Genomic DNA, 26,549 nt, shown 5'->3' with positions numbered 1-26,549 from the left:
TGTTTTTAACCAACACCTGACCACAGGCCCCTGACCACCCTTTCTTAGAGCGTTTACTAAAAAGGGCTCACAATTGTGAATGCGTTCTCTGTCCCTCTGAGGTGTATTTGTACCTCCTACAACTCAGGAGTGTCTTTCTCAAGGACCTGATAGCCATCCCTTTAAAATGTAGTCATCAGGAAGGATCCGGCCTCTGTCTCCCAGTCTCTGTGGGAGGATAGAAGCTGAACTTCAATTATTGCCAGATAGCAGACACAGCTGGCCCAATCAGCATTTACCCTGACCCACTGTTTGTCATTTTTCACTGCTCTGAGTCTCTTCAAGCCCCTGCCCTTCCCCATCTCAACTCCCTCATTCTCCCTTTAAAATACCCAGTCACCTCTATACAAATCAAAGCTGCACTGGGACTTCCCTGGCCTGAAGCCCTGGGTTGGGCAAGGCTGAAGGGTGTAGGTGCTGGCTTAGAGCCGGGGAGACAAGACAGTCCTGTGCTAGACACTCTTATTTCCATTATTGAGTCCTCCAACCACCTCAGCAGGGGGGTACTATTATCATCTCCATTACACAGACAGAAAACAGAGCTCGCAGTGGTTCAGTAACTTGCCCAAACTCATACAGGTAGGAAGAGGCAGTGCTGGGATTTCTGACTCTGACCCAAGTCAGAGTCAGACTTGCACCACGTACCTCCACTCTGCTCTCATCCCATCTGCAATATCTGAAAATGAATAGGACGTAAGGGTATCACCACGGCGCAACCTTGGGCGAGTCCTGCCCCTCTCGAGGCCTCAGGCGTCACATCTCCGAACCGCGCACAATTCTGCAACCTGAAGTCACAACACCTGGATCTTTGAAGCGTCCAGGAAGCTGTACGCATGCGTTAGGCTGTGGCCCTGGGGCTGGTGGTGGAACCCCAGTGGGGCTGGGTCGAGGCTCCCGACGGCTCCCCGGCTTTCGAAAGTTACCTGGCTGGTGGGGGGTGGGGGTGGGGGAGTTACCGGCTGCGCGCGCTCCGGCCCCGCCCTCAGCCTCTTCAGGCACCTGTGGGCTCGAGGGCCTACTCGGCCGCAGCTACCGTCCAATAGGCAGTCTCCGTCACCCAATTCGGCCCCGCCCACAGCCTGCCTCCTCCAATCCCCGGGTGGCGGTGGGTCCTCTCCCTCGGAGGGCCCGCCCCTCTGAGCGCTTCTTCCGGGTGGGGCCCCGGGCAGAGGCGATGGCGCCGTGGGCGCTGCTCAGGCCTGGGGTCCTGGTGCGGACCGGGCACACCGTCCTGACCTGGGGGATCACGCTGGTGCTCTTCCTGCATGATACCGGTGAGCCGGACCCCGCGCGACCCTGGACCCCCCCCGATCCCGCATGATTCCCTAGATGTCTGGGTCTCACTGAGTCCCTTGCCGAAGCCCAAGAGATCCTGGGATTCACCCAATCTCCTCCACATCCTGAGGCCCCCTCCCCATCTCTCATTCCAAGAGCCACCTGCTTTCTGCCTAATACCCAGTTGATCTCTAATTAATTCCAGAATCTTCCTGATCCCTGCCAGATACCCTGTCTGTCCCAGGACCCACCCGGTGCCCCAGATCCGACGACCGACTCGAGCCCCCTTCTCCCCTGATCCTGGGACCCGCCCGACCCTTCCCAGGAATTGACTCCCAAGATTCCGAGGATCAACTAGATGAAGGACTGGCATCCCGCCCAGCCCTGTGGCCACTAGCTGCCCAAGTCCAGGCTCCCCAGCCTCAGGCAAGAGAACACCGCATAGGGGAGCAGCCTGTCCCTCACGTCCTCATCCTTGATTCTCGCCCTGGTAGCATTCATTCATCCCATCAACCCCCTTGCACCCTTCCCCCTCTTTACCCACCACAGGCCACCTCCGTGGCCACCTCCAGCACAAGTTTTCACCCTCCCTCACTACCACCATCACAGCCCCCACTCATCATCCCTCCTTGCTCCAGCATAAAACCCCAGACCAGGGGCGTTCTCACTTTTCTCCCAAGACCTCAAGTCTCCTCCACTGCCTCTGCCCCTTAGCCTAAAAACCTGCTCAGTCTCCCCATCAGAAAGAACCCCCCCTCAGTGCAACCCCCCTTCCTTCTCCGCTCCCTTTTACAGTCAAGGGGGACCAGAGTTGGCCACACTCGGCTGTCTGGCCGTCTCCTGCCCCTCGCTCTTCAGCCCCCTGCCTCCCAAAATCCTTCAGTCACCTCCATGGGCTGGACCCTTCCTGGCCTGGGCTCCCCTGTTGTCCCTCTGCAGCATCCCAGCCAGCCTGCCGACCCTGCCCTCCTCTGTCTCTTGGGCATCTTGGACCTGGCCAGCCTCTCCGCATCTCAGAGCCAGTCCCCTCCTCCCTCTCCCCCACATCCAGCCAAGTCTGGCCCCATCAGCCTCCTTACCCCCGTCCATCCCCTCTTCTCCACCCTTCCTGCCACTGCCCTTGTCCAGACACGCTCCGCTCCGTGTTCCAGATAAGCCTCCCCTCTGATCCATCTTTTCTCTAGCAGTAAGAGGGCTTTCAGAAACATATCTGACCCTATAACCTTCCATGGTTCTCTATTGCGCTCCAGAGAGAGTGTAGATGAACTGCTTTTTTTTTTTTTTTGCTGAACATGAACTTCTCCCTCCTGCACCCTATGCAGTGGCCACACCTGACCATTCTTCAAACTCCATCTCCAGGCCTTCTCTCAGCCAGGGACACACTTCCCCCCTCCAGCTGCACCCCTCACCTGCACCCTCCTATTCTGTCGCCACAGCCTCACTCTCCCCCTCTGGCCTCTCCAGCGCTGCGGCAGTGGGAAGAGCAGGGGGAGCTGCTCGTGCCCCTCACCTTCCTGCTCTTGGTACTGGGCTCCCTGCTGCTTTACCTGGCTGTGTCACTCATGGACCCGGGATACGTGAATGTCCTGCCCCAGCCCCAGGTAACCAGGGCTCCCAAACATCTCCTCCCCCGCCAACAGGGAACTCAAGGCCCCAGTAACAATCTCATGCTAGACCCTGTGCTGAGGGCTTTCCTAGGGAATCCCAGGGAATCGTCTTGCCAGACCTAGAGCCCCATCCTACAATGAGGAAATTGCCAAGACCCAGAGAGGGGAAGTAACTGGCAAAGGTCACACAGCCTCGCCGTCCAGGGCACTCTGCCCCCACTCTACCACCTCCATTACACAGGGGATGGATCCCCAAACGTGCACACCCAGAGTTAAGCTGGCCCCCAAGGGAGCTACCCACCAGTGCCCTCTGCCTCCCAAGGGAACCCCATCTCATACTGTGTCCCCCCATTTTCAGGAGGAGGCCAAGGAAGAGCAGACAGCCATGGTTCCTCAGGCCATCCCCCTTCGGCGCTGCAGACACTGCATGGTGCTGGTGGGTGACGCAGGGACCTCCGTGGGAGGGTCGGGCAAGATTGAGACTCCTTGGCCTCATCCCTCCTCCAGGAAGGCCTCCCAGATGTCAGCCCTGACCTCCCGCCCACATTGTTGGGTCCAGAAGGGAGCCAGTGTTGAGGCCTGACTCCCTGTGTGCCCACAGCAACCCTTGCGGGCCCGTCACTGCCGTGAGTGCCGTCGTTGTGTCCGCCGATATGACCACCACTGCCCCTGGATGGAGAACTGCGTGGGGGAGCGCAATCACCCACTGTTCGTGGCCTACCTGGCGCTGCAGCTGGTGGTGCTTCTGTGGGGCCTGTACCTGGCATGGTGGGTTCCCCCAGCGCCCTGGGTGGGTGGGTGGGGGGGCAGGCAGCAGGCACCCACCAGGTGTGGAGAGAGCCAGGCTCCCTCTTCAGGGGCCTCGGACCCTCTCCCAAATGGCCGGCCCACCTGGGGTCCCTGGGGCAAAGCTGCCACCCACACACCCGCCAGCTCTGGGTCCCTGTCCCCCTCCTTCCCTGCAGGTCTGGCCTCCGCTTCTTCCGGCCTTGGGGGCTCTGGCTGCGGTCCAGTGGGCTCCTGTTTGCCACCTTCCTGCTGCTGTCGCTCTTCTCCCTAGTGGCCAGCCTGCTCTTGGCCTCGCACCTCTACCTGGTGGCCAGCAACACCACCACCTGGGAGTTCATCTCCTCACACCGTATCGCCTACCTCCGCCAGCGCCCCGGCAACCCCTTCGACCGCGGCCTGACCCGAAACCTGGCCCACTTCTTCTGTGGATGGCCCTCGGGGTCCTGGGAGACCCTCTGGGCTGAGGACGAGGAAGGCAGCAGCCAGGATGTTTAGGGTTGCTAGAGGCCGGGCCACCGTCTTGTGCCTGAAAACCAGAGGGGCTGCACCCGGGGGCGTCAGCGCTCCGAGGGCCTGGACCTCCTCACTGCTGCCCACTCCTCCCAGGCCTCAGGGTGGAGCTGAAGGACAGAACCCTGCCTCAAAGGCAGAAGAGGAGGAAGAGGACCCATGGGGGGCTCAGGCACCAAGGACCTGGGTTGTGGAGACTTCCACCCTCCCCACCCCAAGCCAGGCTGCCTCCAGTGCACAGTTTTATAAATTTAATAATCCATAAAGCAAGTCAAGTATTCAAAAAAACAAACCAAACCGCTCCTCGCTGTGCCTCCCTTTCGGGTCCAGGTCTTGCAACGGGCAGGGGAGAGGTGGTCGGGAGAAGGGAGGGGAGGCAGCACTTTGCCCGGTGACTGAGCAAAGCCCACGACAGCAGCCCGTGGCCGCCACCTTGAGTCCCAAGGGCTCATCAATACCAGGGCGCCCAGGCGGGCAGAAAGGCGGGCAAGCAGAGGCTCCAACCGTCGGGGGTGCAGGGGGTAGAGAGCCCGGGAGGCCCTCAGGGCTCCAGGAATCGCTGGGACACAAAGTCGAAGTCCCGGAAGGCAGCCTGTTGGCGGGCGGTGAGGGGGCTGCGGGCATCAGGCGGCGTCAGGGCAGGCGGCAGCCCCGTGAACTCGCCCTCGAAGTAGCGCAGGTCTGTGGGGCCGCAGAGGGTGGGCACAAACGGGGGCCGGACGGCTCGGGCGAGCAGGGCCTGCCAGTCGGTGGTCTGGGGGCAAGGGTAGAGGTGCCTCAGACGACGGGAGTGGCAGCCCCGCGGGCCCTCGATGCCTCCCACTGTGCCAGGCTCCTGGACCACTGCGGCCCTGGCCACTCACCCTGAAGAAAGGCTGTGTCTTGATCTCCTCAGCATCCCGCTCCCCTGCCCCCAGGCGCTTCTCGGGGCACTTCTGGAGGAGCTGGGGGAGAGGACAGGTGCTCATTCAGGGTGTTCGGGCCCCAGGCACTGCCCGCCTCCCCCTCTCCAGCCTCTCAGGTAGGGATCCCTGAGCCACGAGCAGCTGTCGGCCCAGCCCTGGACCCTTCTTTTTTTTTTTTAAAGAGTTTGTTTTGTTTTGTTTTTTGGGGGATGCGCCACGCAGCTTGCGGGATTTTAGTTTCCCCGACCAGGGATCGAACCCGTGCCCCCTGCAGTGGAAGTGCAGAGTCTTAACCACTGGACCACCGGGGAGGTCCCTGCGATTACCTTCTGAATGAGCTCAAGCCCTTGCACCGACAGAAAGCGCGGGTATGGGGCTTCTGCATTGACGATGCAGTCAAACACCTCCTCCTCGGTGTCCCCTGGAAACGGGCACTGCAGGGATGGGGCTCAGCAGGGTACGTGGGCCACCCCCACCCCCACCTGACCTGGAGGCCCCACCAGCACCCCGTCCAGCACTCACCTCGCCCACCAGCATCTCGTAGAGCAGCACGCCCAGCCCCCACCAGTCCACAGCCCGCGTATAGGCCTCCTGGGTCAGCACCTCAGGGGCCAGGAACTCCGGGGTGCCACAGAAGGTGCTCGTCCGGTCCCCAAAGCCGATCCCTGCAAACCAACATCCACACTGATGCCAGCACGGTGTGTTACCCACAAGAACCTCTCGCTGTAAGAATCAAGCACCCACCCTTATGACCCCATGTTCTGAACCTGTGCCGAGCCCTGCCCCATACCCTTGGAGGTGGGAACGGTTTTTATGCCACTTGATTGATGAGGAATCTGAGTCTCAGACAAGCTCGTGTGCCAGGGTCACACAGAAAGCAGAACCCAGTGCCCTCTCCCGGCCCAGGAACTCCCTCTGGCCAAGGGCAAGGGGCTCTTTTAGAGCTTTTAGGGCTGGGAAGGACGAGCCAATGTGTCCAGCTAGTCCCTGGAATGAGGGCTGGGAGGCAGATTTCCTGGGAGCTGCCACTTGCCCACCACCCTGCTGGCCTGGGCTGAGTGAGCACGACTGAAAGACGGGATCCTAGACAGGAGGCACCCACCTTCCTTACAGAGCCCAAAGTCTGCGATCTTCAGGAAACCCTGGGCATCCAGCAGAAGATTATCCAACTTAAGGTCTCTGAGGGCAAGGGCGGGGCAGATCAAAGAGGCTAAGAAGCGCTGAGGCCCAGGGAACAGCGGCCCCACCCTAGAACAGCCCAGGAGGAGGGTAGCATCTGCCCCCTCGCCCACTCCCCCAGCATGTCGGGGGCAAGTTACCTGTAAATGATCTTCTGCTCATGTAAGAACTGCAGCCCCAGGACCACACAGGCCAGATAGAACCTGGAGGGTTGGGGCAGGGGGTAGTTCAGGCCCAGGACTGTGGGGGACAGGGCAGGGAGGCACCAGGATGGCCATGGCCTGGGGACCCCAGATATCCCTGCCAGAGTCATGTGTGGGTGAGAGACTGGGAGTAGCCTCATGTGTAGCAGGGGTGGAACAGCCTGCCCTTCCTGGGCTCTGAGATTGTGCCAGGGATGACACCGAGTATCCTCACGCCGATCCTGGCATCCTCCCAGCAGCCTGCTGTGGATACCCGTCATGCCTATTTTTCAAATGAGGATCTGAGACTCCCAGTAAATGACCCACCCAGGGTCGCACAGCTAGTGGCTGAGCAGATATGTGAATCCAGGCTCCAGAGCCCACACTCTGCTGGGCAAGAAATAACAACACCAGCTATTGGTTACTTACTGCTCACCAGTCCCTGTGCTCAGCAATTTCTAAATGTTATGTTTATCCATGCAACAAGCCTATGAAATAGTTATCATTAGCCCAATTCACAGCTATATAAACTGAGGTCTGAGGTCACAGGGTTGATAACCAGGATTTGAACCAAGGCCTCCCTGACTCCATGCTCTTCTGCTGATGGGCACCCTGGAGGAAGCAGGATGAAGGCGTCGCCAGGTACAGGGAAGTAGGGAAGGCTTGCTGGAAGAGGCGTACAGCAGAGATGGGAACCCACCGGGCCTGGGGCTCAGGGAAGACATCCTCATGGATCTGCATCATGAGGTCGCCACCAGGCACAAACTCAGTCACGAAGCAGGCGTGGCTGGAGGTGTGGAAGCAGGCAAGGAGGGAGAGTAGGAAGGGGTGCCCCATGCGGCCCACAGCCTCCAGGATTCGCTTCTCGCAGTACAGGCTGCAAGAGGAGGGTGTGGGTTTTAGAGGGAAGGAGGGAACCCAAAAGGGAATGAAAACCTCCCCTGACTATGCCCTGTCATGCACACAACACCCCTGGGTCACTGGCTCTTAAGTCAAAGTGCCAGGCAGCTAGAGTGATGGTTCATATGTATCAGGAGCTCACATAGGTCTTTTTTTTTGGCCACGCTGTGTGGCATGCGGGATCTCAGTTCCCCGACCAGGGATGGAACCAGCACCCCCTGCAGTGGAAGCGCAGAGTCTTAACCACTGGTCCACCAGGGAAGTCCCTCACATAGGTCTTGAACCTGTACAACCACCCTGTTCCCATTTCACAGATGAGGAAACTGAGGTGCATAAACGAGGGGACCTGCCCAAGGGCACACAGTTAACAACTGCAGTTGCTAACAAGAGAGCCCAGGCCTGGCTGGCCCCACAGGGTCACCTCTTACAAGCCCCAGTAGCATTCAGCTGCCTTCCGGGGCCACCAGCCCAGGCCTGCCATCCTGGGTACCCTCCACGTGCCCGGATGCCGGGAACCCCCTGGCCTCAGCACACACCTCTCTATTTCGTCCCGGCTCAGCACCTCTTGCTTCTTCAGCGCTTTGATGGCATAGTATTGACCTGTCCCCTTGAACTGGACCAGGAGGACCTGGGGACCAGAGAGAGGCTGGGCTCCAAGTGGGCAGTACAGGAGTCTACTTCCCCCACCCACTGCCCCACAGACCCCAGAGTCCCCCTAGCTAGAGTGTGTCGGGGCCTGCCCACCCCCCTCCACTGCACCTCATGAGCCCACTACCTTCCCGAAGTGGCCCCGGCCTAGCACGGCCAAGCAGCGGAAGTCCTGAAGCCGGGGGGGTTTCCTGCAAGAGAGAGGGTACAGGAAGCCCCTGGGACAAGGGCTGGGGCTCCGCCAAGGGCCGCTCCAAACCCTCCCTCCACGCCTGGTCCTGGGCTGTCCCCACCTGTGAGGCAAGAGGGGCAGGGGCTGGAGAGGCCGGGTGGGAGCTCCTAGGACTGCCATTTCCTGGGGTCTGGCATGCAGGTGGAGCTCAGTAACGTGGGCTCCGCAAGTGAGAACCTGAGAGCAAGCCAAGAGCTCGGGGCGATGTGAGAACGCCTGACATGCAAACACCCAAGTGAGTGGACAGATGTCTCTCTCAAACGCCAAGGTGAGCCTGCCAGGGGTACCTGGTGGCTGAGGCTGGCAGAGATGGCTCGAGTCGAGTCCTGGGCTCCATGTGGGGGCGTTTGGTGCTCTGTGAGGGCAGAGGGGCTCAGGGCAGAGGGGGCTTCCTCTCCTTCTTCCCTCCAGCCCTGCCGTCCCCACCCAGACAGCCCCCAGCATGACCAGCCCTGCCACCGCTCACCGGCATCTCCTCAGGGGTCGGCTCCTGGGGCAGGTAGAGGCGCGGTGGCTTGGGTGGGGATTGGATCTCTTCTCGCAAGGGGGTCTTCTTGGGCGGGAAATTACTGTGGGGAGGAAGCAGACACACGACCGGACACAGGCGGATGGAATGCGGGGGTGGGGGTGGGGGGTGGGGGTGGACCCACAGCCGCGTGAGACAGAGAGACGGGTCAGAGGGCGAGCAACGGGGACAGGCACTGTCTGCATCTGGAGTGAGGTGACTCCACAGAGAAGCAGGCAGCCTGGGGCGAGGCTCCTCACCTGGGCGAGGCAGGGTCGGCGGCCCCCCGGGGTGTGGCTGGGGTGTGGGAGCACCCTTTCGGGGGGCTGATGGTGCTTGGAGAGCTGCAGGGGGGCAGTAGGCTCATGACCAAGCGCCCCCAGGCCGCCATGCTGAGGTTCATCTGGGAAGCCCTCAGGAAGTCCTGACCTGGGGCAAAAGGGGGCTCAGTCCCGGGGTCTCCTAAGGGTCCCAGCCCTGCTCCCTACTAGCCAGCCTTCTCCACTCCACACCTCTGCGTTTTGAGAAAATGCGCTTCTGCCTCTGCAGCCGGGGCCTTCTCTCAATGACAGGGTCACAGAAGGTCACCTGCGGGGGCAGGGGGCAGGGCTGAAGACCAGTCCCCTCCCACCCCACCTGCCACGGGCACCTCCTCAGCCTCCAGGCTCCCACCCTGAGCCCATGTCAACAGACACAAGAGCCAGAAGGACTCAGAGAGATGGATCCAACATCCTCATTGGGACCAGTGGGGAAACCGAGGCCCGGAGAAGAAAGGTGGTCCAGGGTCACACACGCGGCAGGGCAGACAGGACAAGGATACAGGCCGCTAGGCTCCCATGAAGTCCTCAGAGAGGGGCTGGGAATCCTTCCTTCCTCTAGATCTCCTCCCTCTGGGCCTCAATTTCCAGTCCTACGTGTGGGTGCAGAGCACAGGCTCAAAGGCCCTTCTTTGCTCTAACGGAGCCAGGGGACCACGAGGTCAGAGGGCAGGGGCCAGTGGGCACCTGGACAAAGAGCAGCCCCTGCGGCACCAGGCTGAGGGAGAGCTGGTGACAGGCATTGTCCAGGAAGTCCTCCAGCCTCAGGAAGGCCACGCCGCACAGCTGCCGCCAGTCCCGCCAGTGCACCCCAATCTCCAGCTCTCGGGCCTGCAGTGGGGAGGCCAGGTTGAGGGGTGGAGCGTGGCATGAGCCACTACCTGGCCGGCCTTCCACCCCACGGCCCACGGTCACCCCTGTCCACACAAGGCAGCCTCACCCGCTCCAGGGGGACGACAAAGGTCTGGTCCCAGGACTGCTTGGCCACAGGCCCCCAGGCCGTCTGGCCCACAATGCGATTGTCCACCTTCAGCACGGCCAACACCTCACCTGTGGGGCCAGAGCCGGGGCTCAGGGCAGGCCGGGAGCGGGGGTCCCTCGCTGTTCCCCAGCTTCCCATGCCCCCTACTCACTGGCCAGCTCGCCTCCACCACGCTGCTGCTTGGCCCTGCTCCAAAGCCAGCCCTGGGAGGGGGTCCCGGCCAGCGCGGCCACGGGGGAACGTCCAGGCACAGCTGTCAGCAGCTGTTCACAGCCCAGGAGGTGGACCTGCAGCGTCCCTGCCAGGGAGCATGGTGGGGGGCCGTTACCAGGTGCCATCCTCCAATGGACCCCTGGGACCCCAGGAATGCTACCTTCTCCTGGAGGTATAGCTAAACACAGACCTTGCCCACATTAGGCCTCGGCAGCCACCTGCCACCCTTGGGGTCGGCCAGCTGGTCCTCCCCTCCTGCACACTCTCTACGTGTTGGAAGAAGCAGGGACATACAGGCAGAGGAGTGAGACTCAGACCTCAGCCGAGTTGCATGGGACCGCAGCGCGTGGCGACACACTGCTCAGGGCTCAGGGCCTAGGAACAGCGCCACGGCAGGGATGAGAGCCCAGGGAAGAGCAGGAGGCCTGGCTGGCAGCCCTGTCCCACCTCTTCCCCAGGCCTGTCTCCCCATCTGCACAGCGGCAAGCAGCGCCAGCTCAGCCCTACCTCCTGCAATGGGTACAAGCGTGTTTTGCCAACCAAGCAGATTCATTTTAGGGTCATTAGAGATGTGTCCCTCAAAGGGTAGAGGAAGCAGTGGGACTCTGGCCGCCCTTGAGGACATACACTGGGCCTAAGAGCACCATTTAGGGAGTCTGGGCCTGGGGTTTACACTCTGAGAGACCTCATAAAACAAGGCAGTGCCAGGGTGGAAGAATGACTGGAAGAATATGGGTATTCAGCCAGAAGACAGGATGTGGGGTGGCCCCAAGTACCTGAATTTTAGGCCATTTAACAAGCCCTTACCCCCACCTTCTCCAACTTGTCTACTTGGCTAACTCACATAAGCCCTTCGAGGCCAAGCTCAGACACCACCCCCTCCAGGAAGCATCCTTGATTCCCCAGGGGCCAGGTGAGGGGGCCCATCCAGCCGCTGTACTTCCCCTTCTCAGCTCTGCTCACAGTGGGATGGGGCCCGTCTACCCTGCATCAGCTCTGTGTTGGCAGGGGCTGGGCTCTCTAGTTGGCACCGTGTCCCAGGTGGGAAGTTCAGGGCTTCCAGAGTTGACACTGTTAGATTATTTGGAGGCAGATCCAGCTTGGGATAAGGAAGAACCTTCCAACAGCCCAAACTGCCCGGGACTGGGTATCAAGGCCTCCAGGGCTATGAGCTCCCTAACACTGGCACTTTGGGCGCTCTCATGGTTCCTCACTTAAATAATAGCTTCACCGACTGAGCGATCTCTGTGCCTGCACGGTGCTGAGCACTTCACACGCAACAACTCACTGAATTTTCGCAGCAACCCTATGAAATAGGTGCTGTCATCACCCCCATTTGACAGAGTGAAAAACTGAGGTCTGGAGAGGGTATGTCAGTTGCACAAGGTCACACAGCTAGGGGACGGTGAGGCCAGGACTGGAAGTCTCCAAGATTCTTCCCCACTGTGTTTCAGGCTCCTCCCTGGAAGGGAAGGAGAGCTCTGAAGTAGGAGGGACTCCCGGGTACCTGTCATGGCGGTAGGCTTCACGAGTGTCCCTGAAGGCTGGGGGTTCCCAGACACAGCAGTCCGCAGCTCCCGGGCCACTCTGCCACGCAGAGGGTGTGCAGGAGGCAGTCCCTCCAGCAGCTGCTCCAAGGCCAGCCGCAGGAGGTCCAGTTTCTGGGAGGACTCCTGGAGCTGGGCCTGAGCCTGCAGAAGGGATACAGGGCCATGGGGTAACGGCGGGGGCAGTGGCTCAGGCCACCTGGAGACACCCTGGCTGAGGTCTAGACAAGAATGTGCCTCCTGTTTCCTCATTGCCACTCCTCACAGCCAGTCCAGCGGTGTCTCCCGCCACTGCAGAGGGTGGTACCACTCAGAGAGGAGCAGCAGTGGGTGGGGACCATGATCTGACCTCGGCTAGCACCTTGCGGTCCTGTGTTCGCCGGCTACCGAGCAGCTTCACCACGTTCTTGGCGCCCTCGGCCACGGCAGCCTCGATGTGTAGCCGGTGCCGCAGCTCCTCCACCAGCAGCTCCGGTCCTGGGAGGAGGGGGTCAGCCCTCAGGCCCATGCCCGGCTCCGCTCTGCCCATCCACACTTCTCAAGGCCTCACCTGGCTCAGGGGACCCGCTGGCCTCCAGGCTGCTGATCTTCATTCGTAGCAGGGCCACCTTCAGCTGGCTGTCCTGTAGCATCTGCTGGGCGGCTGCCAGAAGCTTCCTCTCCTGCGGGGTTGTGACATATGCCCCCTGAGGCCAGGACCAGGCCGGAGCCTCCCTGGTCAGATCAGGGACTGGAGCAAGCCTCCCCCATCAGTCCAGAATTGAAGCTAAGCCTCTCTCGGTAGGCCAGATACTACAGCCAAGCCTCCCTTTTTAGATCAGGGTGAGCCTCCACATCATGCTGGGAGTTGGGACAGGTTGGGAGTTGGGCTGAGATTCCCCATTAGACTGGTGTTTTGCCTTCTCTGTTAGACGAGGGGTTCGAGCCATGCCTTTCCCACCAAGCTGAGATTTAGGGTTCTGCCTCCCCCATCAGACTAAGGGTGAGACTGTCTCTCTTACAGGGTCAATGGCCGGGTTGCATTTCCCTATCAGAATAGGGGCTGGTAGTGGGATGAAGTGGGAGATTGGGATTGACATATATACACTAATATGTATAAAATAGATAACTAATAAGAAACTGCTGTATAAAAACAATTCAAAAATTCAAAAACAAAAAAAGAATAGGGTCTGGATCACCATCTTCTCTAATAATCTGAGAGCCAAATCTCTTCCCCTCAGATCCCAGGGGCCTTACCTTGGGAGTGCCACTGGCATACGTGTGGGTCATATTCTCGGCTCCCTGCTTGACCTTCAGCTCTACCTGCAGCTGCCTCTGTAGAGCCTCCAGGTGTCGGGCCCTTGGCTGCTCTGCCAGCGGCCGAGGTCCTGAGGCCGCAGGTTCTGTGTGCAAAGAGTGTGGGGCTCATGAACCCCTCCCCCAGAGCCGAGAGCCCCTCATGGCCTAGCTCTCTCCTCCCCGCCCCTCCCGGGCAGGGGCTACGAGAGGAGGCTCTGAGAGAGGTCAGGGCCAAGGCCAAGGAGCTGGGTCAGCCTGCCGCCTGCTGTCCCGAGGGGCCTGCTCAGGTTCCTCACTCACCAGCCGGGCCAGGCCCGGGGCCGGGCAGCAGGATGCGGGCATGCAGCTCCCGCAGCTCCCCGTGCAGCTGCTCCAGGCGGCGGTTGGAGGACCGTAGCAGCTGCCGCACGTGGCCCAGGTGGCGGCGGTCGGTGGCTGCCCGCCGCAGGTTCTCCACACCCTCCTTGATTTTCAGCTCCTTCTGGATGGCCCGGCGGATCGCCTCTTTCTCATCCCCTGGGGGCCACTGGCCCGCCCCAGGCTGGAAAGGCAGAGGCCTTAGTCCCCTCAGTCCCCACCTCCACGGCCTCAGCTCATCACAGGCGGAGGGGGTGGGAGGCAGGCGCAGTCGGCACCCGGGACTGACACACACAGTTTGGGAAGCAACTATGAGCTTAGAGCTAGCATCCCTAAGCCAGATGGAAACCCCAAGGCTATTTATCCAGCCCATGCTCCTGTCCTGTGCCATCAGAGAGAAGAGTAAGGGGGAAAAATTGTTAATGTTTACATGGTGTTCTGTTCTAAGAACTGTGCAGACATTAACTTGTTGATCCTGACAGCAACCCCATGAGGTAGGTGTAGTTATTATCCCCATTTTATAGATGAGGAAACTGAGACACAGAGAGGTTAAGCAATTTGCCCAAGACCACAACACAGGGAAGCAGATGCACCGTCATCTCTTGGGCCCCAGCCTCTCCCTGCCGGTCACGCTTACATCAGGCTGCTCTCAGTCTGGGATCCAGGCTAAGGTCTGGGGACCAGAAAAGAGGCTTGGCACTGAGAAGGGCCCCACCACCACCACCAAGGTCACGCAGACAAGGAAGCCTGTGGCCTGAGTGGAAGCTAGGGCTGTTCCCCTGATCTTCCGACACCCCAGCTGGCAAAGCAGAGACACAGAGGGGTTGAGGAGGTCTCCGGGGCCCACTCCCAGCTCAGCTCCTGGGAGGAATTAGAAGGTTCTCTCACTGCTTCACCCCAAGCGAGAGCAAGAAAGAGGAAAAGCTCCTTCCCAGAGGCCATTTCAAACCAACGGGTGCTGCTGCTGACCTCAGCCCAGGGTAACCCATGATGCCCCCAACCCAGGACTGCCTCAGAGCCCTCACCTTACCTCTCGGCTCTCCATCTCCTGAGCCCAGTGGAGCCTTGGGGACCCCCACCCCAGGCCTCCGCTGGCCCTCTGGCCCGTCTGTCAGAGGGCAGGGGCGGGGCTCAGGAAATCCTTTGAGGGCCCTAGGCCAGAGGGCCAGAGCCAAAGGCCTGAGCAAACAAAGATCCCGCGGAGCTGGGGGCCCGGCACCGGGGTCCTGAGTCACCCAGCTACCGCTGCTGGGCGGAGGTTAACAGGAAATCGGAAAATATGTACAAGCCACGGCTGGAACAGGCAGAGGGACCTCCGGAGGAAGGGGGAGGGAGGGCACAGACGCAGCCCTGAAAGTTGCCCAAGGGGTGGGGGCACTCTAGGAGTCTTGTGGACAACACTTCACCCTTGACCAGAGCCCATGGTCCTGCCTGCTCCGGGCTGGAATCCTGCCAAGTGCGCACACACCTCTCCCTTTCGGCTCCGCGGCTGGGGCGCTATGTTGTACACAAACGTCCCCCATACCCATTTGCTCTGGGCTAGTACCCCACCTCTCCCCACTCCCCAATAAGACACACAGCCTCGGTCCCACGCGAACCCATTGCCAGCTCCGGCAAGAACCCCGCCCCCTCGCCATTTGGTCTGGAACCCTGTGTACACGAGGGTTCCCCCGGGAACTGGGTAGGCCCCTTCCTCTGGGGTCCCCACTCGCCGCCTGCCTGTGTGCTCTGGGAAGGACCCCACGACCGCGAGGGAGTGGCACCCTCCGCCTGCCGCACACATTCTTCTCCCCTCCCAGGACCCGTCCCTAGGTGCCTGCACGGCCCCCCTGTGCTTTCGCAGCGGATGCACATCGGCCTTAGAGTGTTACCTGGAAGAACAGATTTTAGGAAACTTGGGGCCCACCCTGGTGGCCCTGACTGCGGACTCAGACGTGCTCATGGTTAGGCCTGACTGGAGGCTCTGATTCACTTGGAGGTGATTTGGGGACGTTTCCAGGAGGCAGGAACGACTTACCCCCAATGCTCAGGTCTGCCCTGCGAAGGTGTAGGGGGGCGCAGGGCAAGCGCTGGGAAGGGACACGGGGAGGGGCTGGGGACGTAGCCGGAGCCCGGGGTAGTGAATGAGGCTCCCCCCACCCCCCGGCCCGCGCCCGAGGCCCGTCCCCTCCGGGCGCCGTTCACCTGCTGCGGCGCCCCCTCTTCCATGGCGCCGCTCGGGCAGCTCGGCCCCTCCTCTCAACCACTCCGGTTCCGGAAGCCCGGGCCCCTCCGCCAGGGCTTTCAAACTTGAAACTTCCCGGGAAGCGGCGCCGGAGTCGCGGGATCGGGCGCCCCCTCCCGAGGTCCGCTGGCCCTCGCGGGACCTGGGATCAGCGCCGCCTCTCGGCCGCGAGGGATCGAGCCCGGCTCCTGACCCAGAGGCCCCGGCGCCTCCCCCGGATCCGATGTTCCGAGGGATTTGGAGCCCAGCGCCCCTCATCTGAGGCCGCGGTTCCCGCTCCTTGAGACACTGACCCCCGCCCCGCGATACAAGGGCAGAAAAGGACATTTCCCGGGCCGGAGTTGTCCAGCTGCCGTGTCGCGCGCCCAGAGGGGCGGGCCCGGGTGGGGACAGCGCCGCCTGCCGGCCGCGGGGCAATGCCTGTGTGGTCTGTCCTCTCTGGGCCGGGTCAGCCTCTTCCTCGGAACCCCGCCGCGACCTGTCTCCCGCCCGGAGTCACTCTTCCTCTCCCATGTCATTGGTGTAAAGTGGGCTAATCCCATACCTGTCGCCCCCCAAGGAGCCTTGGCCCTGTCTGTAATCACTGTAAGAATGTATGCGTGGGAAAACAATAAAGCCTTACCCAAATTACACCAAATTACAAACGAATCCAAAATCCTTCAGGACCCCCGCCCCATCACTTGACTAGACTGGAGCTTTCTGGTTCAGCCAGAGCTGCTCAGCCTTTGCCCTAAAGGGCTCATCTAAACAGAATACACATTTAAACCTTGAGAAAAAGCCACCATTTCAGGAAACTAGCCTGCGCTAGGCGGTTCTTGCAATGGCTTAGGTATGTAGGGGACCCTGGTTCTTTACTGCCTAGTCTAGAGTTGTTTAGGCAATTCCTGTTATACTGTGCTCACCAGCACTTTGTGCCAGGACTTTACTGGAAGGAGCCTTGTCCAAGGGGCCGGAAGTGAGTAAGGCTCAAATACTGAAGGTGGCTTATTTGCTGACTTGGAAGAGGTGCCCTCCAGTGCTTTTATAGGAGGAAACCATGTCAGTTCCACTTTGCTCTATCACCTCCTTCACAGTGGACTGGAAAGTGAAATCGGCAAAACATGGGCAATCCTGGGATTGTCCTGCAATGGGAAATCAACCAAGTGACATGAACATATGCTAAGGAGACTTGGTTCACTGGGGGACATGCCGACTTCATAATCAGAGCCAAGTGCAACACTTTTACATATATATATACAAATCAGAATTATTGAAGATTAGACATTTAACAGCTAGTAAGCAAGCTAGCCAGGCACATGGTAGGCTCCTTTAAGTGGGGGTTATCGAAGTGCCCTTAGCTGAATGTTAACAAATAACTGAGAGGTAAAAAGACTACCAGCTTCTGACTGTAGGTCATGGGTTTCAGAAAAAAAACATCAAACGAGCAAAGCTCTGCCTTTCAGGAGGGTATCTAGTTCCCATCTTGAGGCTCATTTATCCAATCCTCCAGTCAGAAAGCTGAATTATGTGGAAGAACAATGATTTTTAACTTTGCTGTGAAGTGTTTCACTGTCTCAGTGGCCGAGGGAAAGGGGTTCAGAAATAGAATATATCCACCTTTCCTAATGAACCCCAGGCTGGACAAACCTATAGCCCTGGGCTGATGGATGAGTCTGACAAGATAGCTGCATCTTACATGTCTGATGGTGATGGTGCTTCATAAAATTGTAATTCTTAGGAAAACTGAAGTTCACATTTAACACCCAGTGGGTAGTGAATAGCCCAAACGAACTCTGGCTAACGAGCTATTAAAGTTGTGTAATATCAACCTGAAAGGAACTGTCCCAGCAGGCTACATAAAGAAACATTTACCCCTTTCTATACTTTTTCCTTCCTGGTACTGCAGACATCAATCCATCTACATTTAGATTTGCCTCCCTTGGGTAGTATCTGAGTATGCAATGTTACTAACTAATCAAGTTGTAACACACCCTCCACTTTAAAAGTCCTCCCTGTTCTTGTTCTCATCACAAAACTGCAGTCCCTGTCCCCTCAGACCCATTAAAAATAAAACTTGTAAGTCTTCATTAAATGAAATCCTGAAAGTCTTCATTTTTTGCAATAGAATCCCATTCTGACAATAGCCAGAAAGGGTTTATAGCAAAATATAACAAAAAAGGCAAAAAAACCAAATTTGTGTTCATGGGACCAAGTGAAACCATGAAACCAGTTGTTATAAAGCAGTAATGATAAAGATTACCAAATTAATACACAAACACAATTATACAGTCCTCTGAAGCCCCCAAACTCCCAAGAATCCATCAAGTAAAAGACTCCTACTTTTCAGCACCCAAACAGCTAACACAGGTGAAGCAGGCCCGATGCCAAGCCAATCTGTCAGCCCAACAAGACATTGAGGTACTCCACTGACATTTAAACTCTACACTTTAGAGCCAGCATTGGTTGAAATAGTAAGGGCCTGTCATGGAGGTCAGAGAGCACAGACTAAAGTCTTAAAAATATCAGTACATCACTGGAGACACAACCTCAATTGCAGAGCATTCCGTACAAGTTTTTAAATTAAATGTAAAGACACATTACAAGCTACTGTCCTCTCTGCCCCAATTCATGCAGTTAAGTTCCCCTTGTAAGCAGAGTATGGCACAGCTTTGGAAGAGGATGTCCCAAGAGAAATGAGCTACACAGCCACTATTTGCTCTTTTCTTTTTAGACGTCCTTGTACCAAAGGCGCTTTGAGCCATTCACCTGGCACTTCCCAAAACATACTTGCCTAAGAGCCAGCCCAAGAACTCTTGCAGTTGCAAACAAAGCACACTACTTTGTAGCCATCTTCCAGTACACTAAGTTTGCCCCTTCTGCCTTCTCACAGCCTAGCACTCCTTCAGATTTACGGCCACAGCGGAAGCTAAAGGGTTGTCTCAATAACTGGGAAGAAATTACCTTTAGGGGCTCCTATCTTTTGACCACATTCCCCAAAATAAACATTGTAGTTTGATTAAATAACCTAACAGTGCCATGACCTCACCGGCACATTAAAAACCAGTTTTGGTAAGCTGTCACTCTGTGAAACAAAAATCACAGGCTTACTTCTTGAGTATTACTTCAAGTGACTTGTTTTTTTTTCCATAGTGAAAAGTCCCTTAAATGCTGACTTCAAAATCAAAATACAGAATCCCCTCACGAATCTACTACATTCCAAGTAACAGTAATTTGTCCTTGACTTCCAAACATACCTTTCCACATAGACGTACCTATGATCTGAAGCACAGCTCTCCCCATTTCCCAGTCACTACGAACGGAAGTAACAAGACCAAAAAACAAACACAAAGCAAAAACTAGCTTATCATCTAAATTCAAAAGCAAGTACTAACATTTTTCTGTAAAACAAGGAGAATGACCCCAGCCAAAAAAATCTTTATGTTCCTTTATTGGAGCAAGATTCCTGACCAGTATACAGTGATGTATTTGCTACAGAGACCTGTGCAGAAATTACATACTATCCATCTAGACAGGTTTTCGTTACACTTTGCCTACTGATGGAATAGTTCCATTTATAAAGTTTTTATACATCAAAAAGCTTTGAATTTGACCAGGCGGTCCATTAATTCATCTCTGAAAAAGCTAAGTGGCATTTAACTTTAGCTACTATACTTTACAGCATTAAAAAGCTTATGCATTTAGGTAGCTTCTCAAAATGTGATTTATGCACAATGGCATTTAGCAGACAGAGCAGAGTCCATCATCTCCCCCAGATTCACACAGACAGGTCTCATTTGAGAGCTATATGCTAAAAGAGCTGGTACTTTGAGACAAAAGTACTCCTAACCTGAGTTTCTTACCACCAATACGGACTTCTTACTCTGAAAGCCTGTCTTCTCGGCCACGTTTTACAGTGCCGGTGAAGACATGCCAACAATCGTCCTGTGTATTAACTCGGCAGTAGAGCACCAGGTCTGTCTGATGGTGGTGGCAGGCACTATTATATCCAGGTAAATAAAAGCCCATATTTTGAAATGCCAATTTGAGATACAAATCAAGGGTACAACATATTCAGAACTGAGTTTTCAGCAATCTGATATCCCAAATGATGTGAAAAATTTCAGAAACTGATGTCAAATTGTACCCATATGGGTTCCCAGCTATGGAGACATTAATACATTGATTCAAATCCCTTTACTCAATCAACATAGCCCTGAGGTCATCCTGCAAAGTGCATATCAAAAAATACGAAGTTAAGGTGACAAAGTTTGACAGTAACATTATACAAGTCAAACTTGCAAAGTCATATTAAGTATATCTGTTCTGAGAGAAAAGCATCAAATCCTTTGTGTACACATTTAGTTTTATTGTAACAAAGCAACTTGTACACTTTTAACGTTTAAAACTGAGCATCATCTTTCCTTTCCAGTGAAACAAAAAGAAAAATTTAAAAATAAACAGGAACAAAATTACAATAGAGAATGTCAATTGCAAATAAGATCCTACAGGTTCTGCTGATTCTCCCATCGAGTGGCAGGGCTCAAGTCATCATTAGGAGAGAATTTTATTTTAAAAGTGTCATCTTAAACTGCAAGGATGTCCGTTAAACATCACAATTAAACATGCCAAAGGAGAAGCCATGTTGTCAAAATGCCCACTTAACCCACCCAAACATCTCAAACCCACCCTTTGCTGACCTTCTATAACCCCATTTTTTTAAGTTTTTTTTTCTTTTTTTAAACAAGAGAAAGTAGACAGATACATGTTGGTAAATGCTAACTGTCCATATTCACATAGAGACACAGTGTAATCTCTGAGCCCAATATACAGAGAAAGGAGGAAAAAAGCTAGAATTCTATGCACTACTACACAGGGGCCTAGCACCCTCCAGCTTCCAGCAGAGCTAAGGGAGCAGAAGGTTTTTCTTTTTTCCCACAGAGCATGATGGTGTTGATTCCATAAAGTTTTTGTTGAGACAGGAAGGGATAAAAATGAATTTGGAACAGAAAGGGGTAGAGATTCTTTTCCCACTGAATTCTGCTCAAGGTATTTCCCCCCAAAATAAGTTGTGAGCCATGGTATAAAGGAGAAAAGAGACCTCAAAAACAGGGCAACTGAGCACAAGAGGAGAAGGAGAAAAAAAAAAAAAAAAGACTGCAACTTGCTCCCAGGGACTGGAGAAAATTAAAAAAGGAAGGTTGGAATCCATCAGTGTTCCATTAGTCATCTTCTCCTTCATCTTCCTGTAAGAAAAAAAAAGCAGGCAGTTAATCTTTAGGGTTAATTCTAAGGCCAGTCCCCAATATTCATATGGACCATGATGGACTCCATAGAAAATGACATGCCAAGGGAAATTAATTTTAGGAACCTCTACCGTGGTCCCTTGGTATGTGTGAAGGATGGTTCAGAACCCTCTCCACATACAAAAATCCTCGGGGGGGGGGGGGGGGGCGATGACGACTTCCCTGGCAGTCCAGTGGTTAAGACTCCATGCCCACTGTAGGGAGTACAGGTTTGATCCCCAGCGGGGGAACTAAGATCCCGCAGGCCGCTCAGCATGGCCAATAAATAGATAAAGACATATAAATTTTTAAAAATTTAAAAAAATCCTCAGGATGCTCAAGTCCCTTAAATAAAATAGCACAGTACTTGCATGCAACCTACCCACATCCTCCCATATACTTTTAAAATTGTCTCAGATTACTTATAATAACCAATACAATGTAAATAGTTGTGAATACAATGTAAATAGTCGCCAGCACTTGGCAAATTCAAATTCTGCTTTTTGGAACTTTCTGGAATTAAAAAAAAAAAAATCTGTTGGTTGAATCTGAAGAATGGGAACCCACAGATACGAAGGTCAAACTATACATCAGGGCTTCCCTGGTGGCGCAGTGGTTGAGAGTCCGCCTGCCGATGCAGGGGAGGCCCAGTCTGGGAAGATCCCACATGCCACAGAGCGGCTGGGCCCGTGAGCCATGGCCGCTGGGCCTGCGCGTCCGGAGCCTGTGCTCCACAACGGGAGAGGCCACAACAGTGAGAGGCCCACACACTGCCAAAAAAAAAAAAAAAAACCACACAAAAACAAACAAACTATACATCAGTCTTCATCAATTCTTTTTTTTTTTCCCCAGGGCAACGCAGCTTACAGATTTTAGTTCCCTGACCAGGGACAGGAGCTGGGACTCAGCAGGGAAAGCACCCGAGTCCTAACCACTGGACCACCAGGGAGCTCCCCAATCTGATTCTTGATTAAAAGACCCAGTGACGTTTCAGACAAATTAACTTTTCAGAAGTAACCAAATCAGACATCTTTCAGACCAAGTAATACAAACCAAAACTCACTCTATCCCAATATGATTGTAAGAATTTTATAGTTTGTCCAAAACATATGTATTTTTGTTATTTGGGAGATTTCTCAGAATTTGAGCAGCTGCACTGTCCACAGCCCTTTCATTAAGTACTGGCTAGGGAATGACATAATTGAACAGTTATAAGTGCTAACCACAAAAGCAGAACTAATTGAATCACTGATACAATGAGCTTATCAAAATTTTCAACCTTGGACAAAACAGCCTATCTTTTCTACAAGTTTTCCCACAATTTGTTGAGTCAGTTCCACTAGACAAGATAAATAATCTCCAAAGTAACATGGTGAATTCTTTGACGATTTTCTTTTTGGATTTAACCAAATCTTTTTACCTCTCCTTCCTCCCCCTCATCATCATCTTCATCTTCTTCACCTTCATCCTCATCCCCTTCTTCATCAATATCTTCCAGTCCTTCTTCCTCTTCATCATCATCGTCTTCTTCTTCTCCTTCCCCTTCCTCGTCATCCATGTCTGGAACCTAGGGAAAAACACACCCACACAACCAAGAGTCACCTCAAGAACTCATTTCCAAACAAATGAAACAAGTGCAACCTTGAAAAGAACACTCTCAACTCACCAAGTAGTACTGTAATGGATTTGGCCAAATATCATCTTTGATGACCTCTCCTAACTCATCTGCACCTGCATCAGAATGATCAGTAAACCAGGTGAAGAAGCTTTCTGGTTCCTCATGCTGTCTCTTCCTGCTGGCTTTATTCTGAGTTTGACTTGAACGTTTTGTCAAATCCTAAATGAAGATGGAAGAACTTTTGACACAGGCTCACTACACCTTAAATACCTATAATTTAAAGAAAGTTTTAACCCAAAAGCAGAGCAAAAAGTGGATGTTACATTATCTACACTATTATTCTTATCTAAAAAAAGTTACAAAAAGTACAGCTAATAAAGAGAAAGAGAAGCCCAAGAATTTTAGGTCTACAAAGAACGCCGTCAAATTTGTATATCAAGCTTTTCTTGAAAGTTACCATCTAGACTTGGCTTTTTTTAAAAACAATTAGTTCCACTTCAACAACCAGTATCTTAAACACAGTATAATTTAAAATATATTTACTACTTAAACACAGAGAGGGCTTCCCTGGTGGCACAGTGGTTAAGAATCCGCCTGCCAATGCAGGGGACACGGGTTCGAGCCCGGGGCCGGGAAGATCCCACAGGCTGCGGAGCAACTAAGCCCACACGCCAAAACTACTGAACCCGCGCTCTGTAACAAGAGAAGCCACCGCAATGAGAAGCCCGCGCAGCGCAACGAAGAGTAGCCCCCACTTGCCTCAACTAGAGAAAGCCCGTGCGCAGCAACGAAGACCCAACGCAGACAGAAATAGGTTTTGGGAAACCACACGTTACCAATGTAGAAACCAAAATGATTTAGTCCACCTCAACAAAAACTTGCTCTATAATTTATAAGACCACAAGCTACTGTATTTGGCTTTAACGAAATAGACATTTTTATATTTTAAGGATCTGCATTTAACACATCACAAAAACACCAAATATTTAATTAAATGGTTCAACTAGATCAAACTAGAGAAAATATCAATGCCCAACAATCCCTCAAATACCTTTCCGGATTTCCATTTGATTTCAGTGGACTTTGAAGATGGATCACCACTCTCATTCAGATGAAATTCTTTGGAGAGAACTTTATTTTCAAAGTAAGGGTTTTCATCAAAATACTACAATAAACAGAGAATTAGAAATCAATACAAAACAGCCCTTCTAACCAATCCTCAAGTTGATTTCCATAGTGACAAACAAGTTACTGATACTTACAAAATCTATTCTGTAACCTGATTTAATATCTTCAAATTCTGTCACTTCAACTCTTGTCAAATAATGCAGCGCCTCTTCATCCTCCTCCCCAAGCAGTGCAGACACTAGATCAGTAAATAGGCCAAATGATTATTAAACAAACATTAACAAACAACTCAAGCAATCCCTCTTACAATTTCCCGAATTTGGTTTCATAAATCCATTATAAACTGAAAACCAAATGGCTCAGTGTCAGAGCTGTCACTTTCTTTTAATCAAGTAATTAAACAGAATCCCAAATTAGAATAGGATCTCTTCTAAATAGAAAGCATGAATTGCAAGCCTCTCCCCGTTTCAACCTCTGCATGTAATCAACATGGTGGACCAGGTCCTCAACCAAGGTCCCTCCACTCTCTAACAAGTGGACATCCCACACCCTCTAATAATGCTTTGCCGCAACATACCTTGTGGATGGTTAACAAATGTTGTTACCCAAAAATTTGGGATTTTGGCGATCAATTCCGACCTCTTCTGAAAAAACGGTTGGCGGAGTTTGTTATATTTCTGTTCTACTTTCAAAATCTCCTCACTGGCTTGTTCGTTAAGTCTGAAGCAAATGAAAAGACATGTTGACGAGGACGGTACTTAACAAATACAAAAATTGCTGAGATTACAGAATATTTACTCTTATTAGCTTTAGAACAATGCAAAGTATGCATTTATAAAAACCAAATCACCTAGATTTTTGTAGCCAGAGACCCAAGTCAAAATTGAGATGGCCATTTGATCAGCTTTACCAATAGGCACTGGACAATTGACAGTCCTGATGGTGCCCAAACAGCATTTTGGTAACTTTGTATATCTATCTAACTCTGTTACCAGGCCAACTTCGATTGTTTCCCTCAGGCAGATCAAGAAGAAAAAAAAAAGCTGCCAACGAAGTAACAAAGTTATAAGGCAAGTCAGAGCAACAATGATGCCATAATACTAAACTATCACAAGTGCACACAACGCAACTCAGACAACTTGTAGGCTACGAAAGCAAACCCTGTCTTTACAAGGTGAATGTATTTTAATCAGAAACTTTTTGGTGACTGTAAAATGTTTCACAGGAAAATAACACTGAATCCTCATATTGGTATTTCCAACTAAGTTATAATCATCTCCACTTGGCCAGTAGATACAGACGTATTTGGCCATAGTTTCAATATTTACCAAACCATAAGATGCATGTCAGAAAACTTCAAAGCAAATTGAGAAAAACTTCACCTGTCTATTTCATTTTGTACTTCATCAATATGTTCAATTGCTTCTTGCTGTTCTTTTTCTGCAAGAAAAAGGTGCATGAGACTCAATACTAATTTGAAAATAAATTTAACTGCTTTTCCTTCCTGATGTTAACAGTCTGTGATGTTATATCAATAAAGCTGTTTAAAAACAAAACTTGCCTACTACTACAAGGCATGCTTTCCACGTGTTCATGTGTATAGTTGACAAATTACTTTTCAATTAAGACTATTCACAAATCATGCTGTTAGACTAGTCAAAATGTTTGACTGTAACGCTTTTACGAGTTCTATTACAAGACCAATTAAAGTTTCTATAATGAGATAATAAACGCTATTCAGAAATCCTTAAGTTCTCTTTAAAAAATTACATTATAAGCCTGCAACAGAGTAGCACCAGCTATTAACTAGAATACGGAAACTAACCCATGACAATAACAAAAATTAGGACACCACCTATCTCCATGGTGAAACCCCCTTTTACACGAAGTTGAAAATATTGCTCAGTATTGATTACTATTAAGACAGCAGACACGCCTACAAAGACAGGGAAGGCCCTGGGAACTACCTCACCACCGTAAACACTCGACTTTACCTTCTAAGAATATGAACCCCCGGATTCGAATCCGACCTTTCTCGCCCCTCCAACCCAATTTCAGGCGGGCTGATCTCAGAGGCGGCCCCGCACGACTTTGGAGCACACTTACAGGGAGCAAGCATGCAGTCAGAAACTATGGGCCAAAGAACGGAGAGGAGGAAAAGGGGGTGTGCTACGGGAAAGGTACCCTTTTGTCCGGTAAAGACCACAAAACCTACAAAGCTAAGGGGGCGTGAAGGGGCCAGATCGCGCGGTTCATTTCCGGCAACCAGCCCGGGTGGTGCAGCCCCCCTGCCGAGAAAGCCTTTACGGAAAAGGCCAGTAGGTTTGCTCCGAGCCATTGTAAAGACCCTCCGACGCCCCGGTCGCCGAGCCAGGTTTCTCAGCGCGCTGCCGCGACGAGGTGGCCACCCCACGTGGGGGCTGCCCGGGGCCAGCCAGAGCATCCTCCGAGCAGCCCGGGCCGCGACGCGGCCGCGTGCTTCCCCGCGCCCCCACCCCGCCCCAGCTCGAGGCAGAGGACCGCGCCGGGGCCGGCCTCCGGGTGGGAGTGTGGGGGCGCCGCCCGCGGGCCGGGCGCGAAGGGGGAGCCGCGCGGAGGCCCGGGCGCGGGGCCGCGTCCGGCCGCACCATGTGGCGGCGACGGCGGCTGATGGGAGCGAGGCATCATGGCGGAGCACAATAAAGAGAGGCTTCTCGGGAGGGAGGGAGGGGGAGGAGGGGGGGGGGGGGGGGAGAGGAGGGGGGGGTCTCCTCCGCCCGCGCCGAGCAGGCCGCAGCGCCCCCGCCTCGCAGCGCCGTCCGCCGCCGCGGCGCCACCCGGCCCCGGCCCGGCGCGCACAAAAAAGGGCGCCGA

The 26,549-nt window shown here is 53.8% G+C and overlaps 3 protein-coding genes and 1 non-coding gene across 19 annotated transcripts in view; 1 reads left to right on the top strand and 3 right to left on the bottom strand.

Annotated features, from left to right (window-relative positions):
• Positions 1-1,185: 1,185 nt before the first annotated feature.
• Positions 1,186-4,515, top strand: ZDHHC12 (zinc finger DHHC-type containing 12). Of its 4 annotated transcripts, XM_029203330.1 has the most exons (6): positions 1,206-1,313; positions 1,541-1,740; positions 2,751-2,915; positions 3,280-3,357; positions 3,523-3,689; positions 3,887-4,514. In XM_029203330.1, exons 1-6 carry the CDS (start codon positions 1,214-1,216, stop codon positions 4,203-4,205), a joined length of 1,029 nt encoding a protein of 342 aa, XP_029059163.1. In that variant the 5' UTR covers positions 1,206-1,213; the 3' UTR covers positions 4,206-4,514. The 4 variants fall into 4 exon arrangements, with proteins under 4 accessions (XP_029059161.1, XP_029059164.1, XP_029059162.1 ...); XM_029203328.1 differs by lacking the exon at positions 1,541-1,740 and having other exon boundaries at positions 1,186-1,313; positions 2,779-2,915; positions 3,887-4,515; XM_029203331.1 differs by lacking the exon at positions 1,541-1,740 and having other exon boundaries at positions 1,186-1,313; positions 2,779-2,915; positions 3,523-3,711; positions 3,887-4,174.
• Positions 4,304-16,015, bottom strand: PKN3 (protein kinase N3). 12 transcript variants are annotated; one of them, XM_029203317.1, is made up of 22 exons: positions 15,650-16,007; positions 13,409-13,649; positions 13,067-13,212; positions 12,381-12,492; positions 12,180-12,307; positions 11,791-11,974; positions 10,222-10,368; positions 10,029-10,138; positions 9,776-9,919; positions 9,284-9,359; positions 9,032-9,115; positions 8,733-8,835; positions 8,328-8,621; positions 8,162-8,225; positions 7,923-8,014; positions 7,187-7,363; positions 6,445-6,507; positions 6,228-6,304; positions 5,648-5,790; positions 5,452-5,559; positions 5,084-5,164; positions 4,304-4,974 (listed from the first exon to the last, which is right to left on the bottom strand). In XM_029203317.1, the coding sequence occupies exons 1-22, from the start codon at positions 15,671-15,673 to the stop codon at positions 4,762-4,764; spliced, it is 2,811 nt and encodes a 936-aa protein (XP_029059150.1). In that variant the 5' UTR covers positions 15,674-16,007; the 3' UTR covers positions 4,304-4,761. The 12 variants fall into 12 exon arrangements, with proteins under 12 accessions (XP_029059150.1, XP_029059156.1, XP_029059148.1 ...); XM_029203322.1 differs by having other exon boundaries at positions 4,468-4,974; positions 8,554-8,621; positions 9,032-9,200; positions 15,650-16,004; XM_029203327.1 differs by having other exon boundaries at positions 4,761-4,977; positions 5,131-5,164; positions 8,554-8,621; positions 9,032-9,200; positions 15,650-16,013.
• On the bottom strand, positions 5,364-5,436 carry TRNAG-UCC. The gene has a single exon. It is a non-coding gene; the product is annotated as a tRNA-Gly (tRNA).
• A 3,078-nt stretch (positions 16,016-19,093) lies between the features above and the next one.
• Positions 19,094-26,549, bottom strand: part of SET (SET nuclear proto-oncogene) — a 13,463-nt gene continuing 6,007 nt past the window's right edge. The window contains exons 2-8 of one of the 2 annotated variants that reach the window (XM_029203635.1): positions 25,079-25,136; positions 24,274-24,416; positions 23,831-23,934; positions 23,620-23,733; positions 22,617-22,787; positions 22,371-22,517; positions 19,094-20,911 (exon numbers count right to left, since the gene is read on the bottom strand). In XM_029203635.1, coding sequence (XP_029059468.1) covers positions 20,888-20,911; positions 22,371-22,517; positions 22,617-22,787; positions 23,620-23,733; positions 23,831-23,934; positions 24,274-24,416; positions 25,079-25,136 — 761 coding nt within the window. In that variant the 3' untranslated portion in view covers positions 19,094-20,887. The remainder of the gene's footprint in view (positions 20,912-22,370; positions 22,518-22,616; positions 22,788-23,619; positions 23,734-23,830; positions 23,935-24,273; positions 24,417-25,078; positions 25,137-26,549) is intronic. The other variant, XM_029203634.1, reaches the window with a different exon arrangement.

This window comes from Monodon monoceros, unplaced genomic scaffold (assembly GCF_005190385.1).
Source record: "Monodon monoceros isolate NGI ecotype Baffin Bay Population unplaced genomic scaffold, NGI_Narwhal_1 Super_Scaffold_5, whole genome shotgun sequence".
NCBI lineage: Eukaryota > Metazoa > Chordata > Mammalia > Artiodactyla > Monodontidae > Monodon > Monodon monoceros.
The sequence above is the reverse complement of the archived record's forward strand: the minus strand, read 5'-3'. Positions and strand labels throughout refer to the sequence as shown.

Coding starts and splice junctions, on each gene's coding strand:
- PKN3 (XM_029203314.1), bottom strand. CDS start 13,982: ATGGGGATAATAACTACACCTACCTCATGGGGTTGCTGTCAGGATCAA. Junction 10,139..10,221: donor TGGTGGAGGCGAGCTGGCCA/GTGAGTAGGGGG, acceptor CTGGCCCCACAG/GTGAGGTGTTGGCCGTGCTG. Junction 8,015..8,161: donor GCCGGGGCCACTTCGGGAAG/GTAGTGGGCTCA, acceptor TCTGGTCCCCAG/GTCCTCCTGGTCCAGTTCAA.
- ZDHHC12 (XM_029203330.1), top strand. CDS start 1,214: ATGGCGCCGTGGGCGCTGCTCAGGCCTGGGGTCCTGGTGCGGACCGGG. Junction 1,741..2,750: donor TCCAGGCTCCCCAGCCTCAG/GCAAGAGAACAC, acceptor CTGTCGCCACAG/CCTCACTCTCCCCCTCTGGC. Junction 2,916..3,279: donor ATGTCCTGCCCCAGCCCCAG/GTAACCAGGGCT, acceptor CCCCATTTTCAG/GAGGAGGCCAAGGAAGAGCA.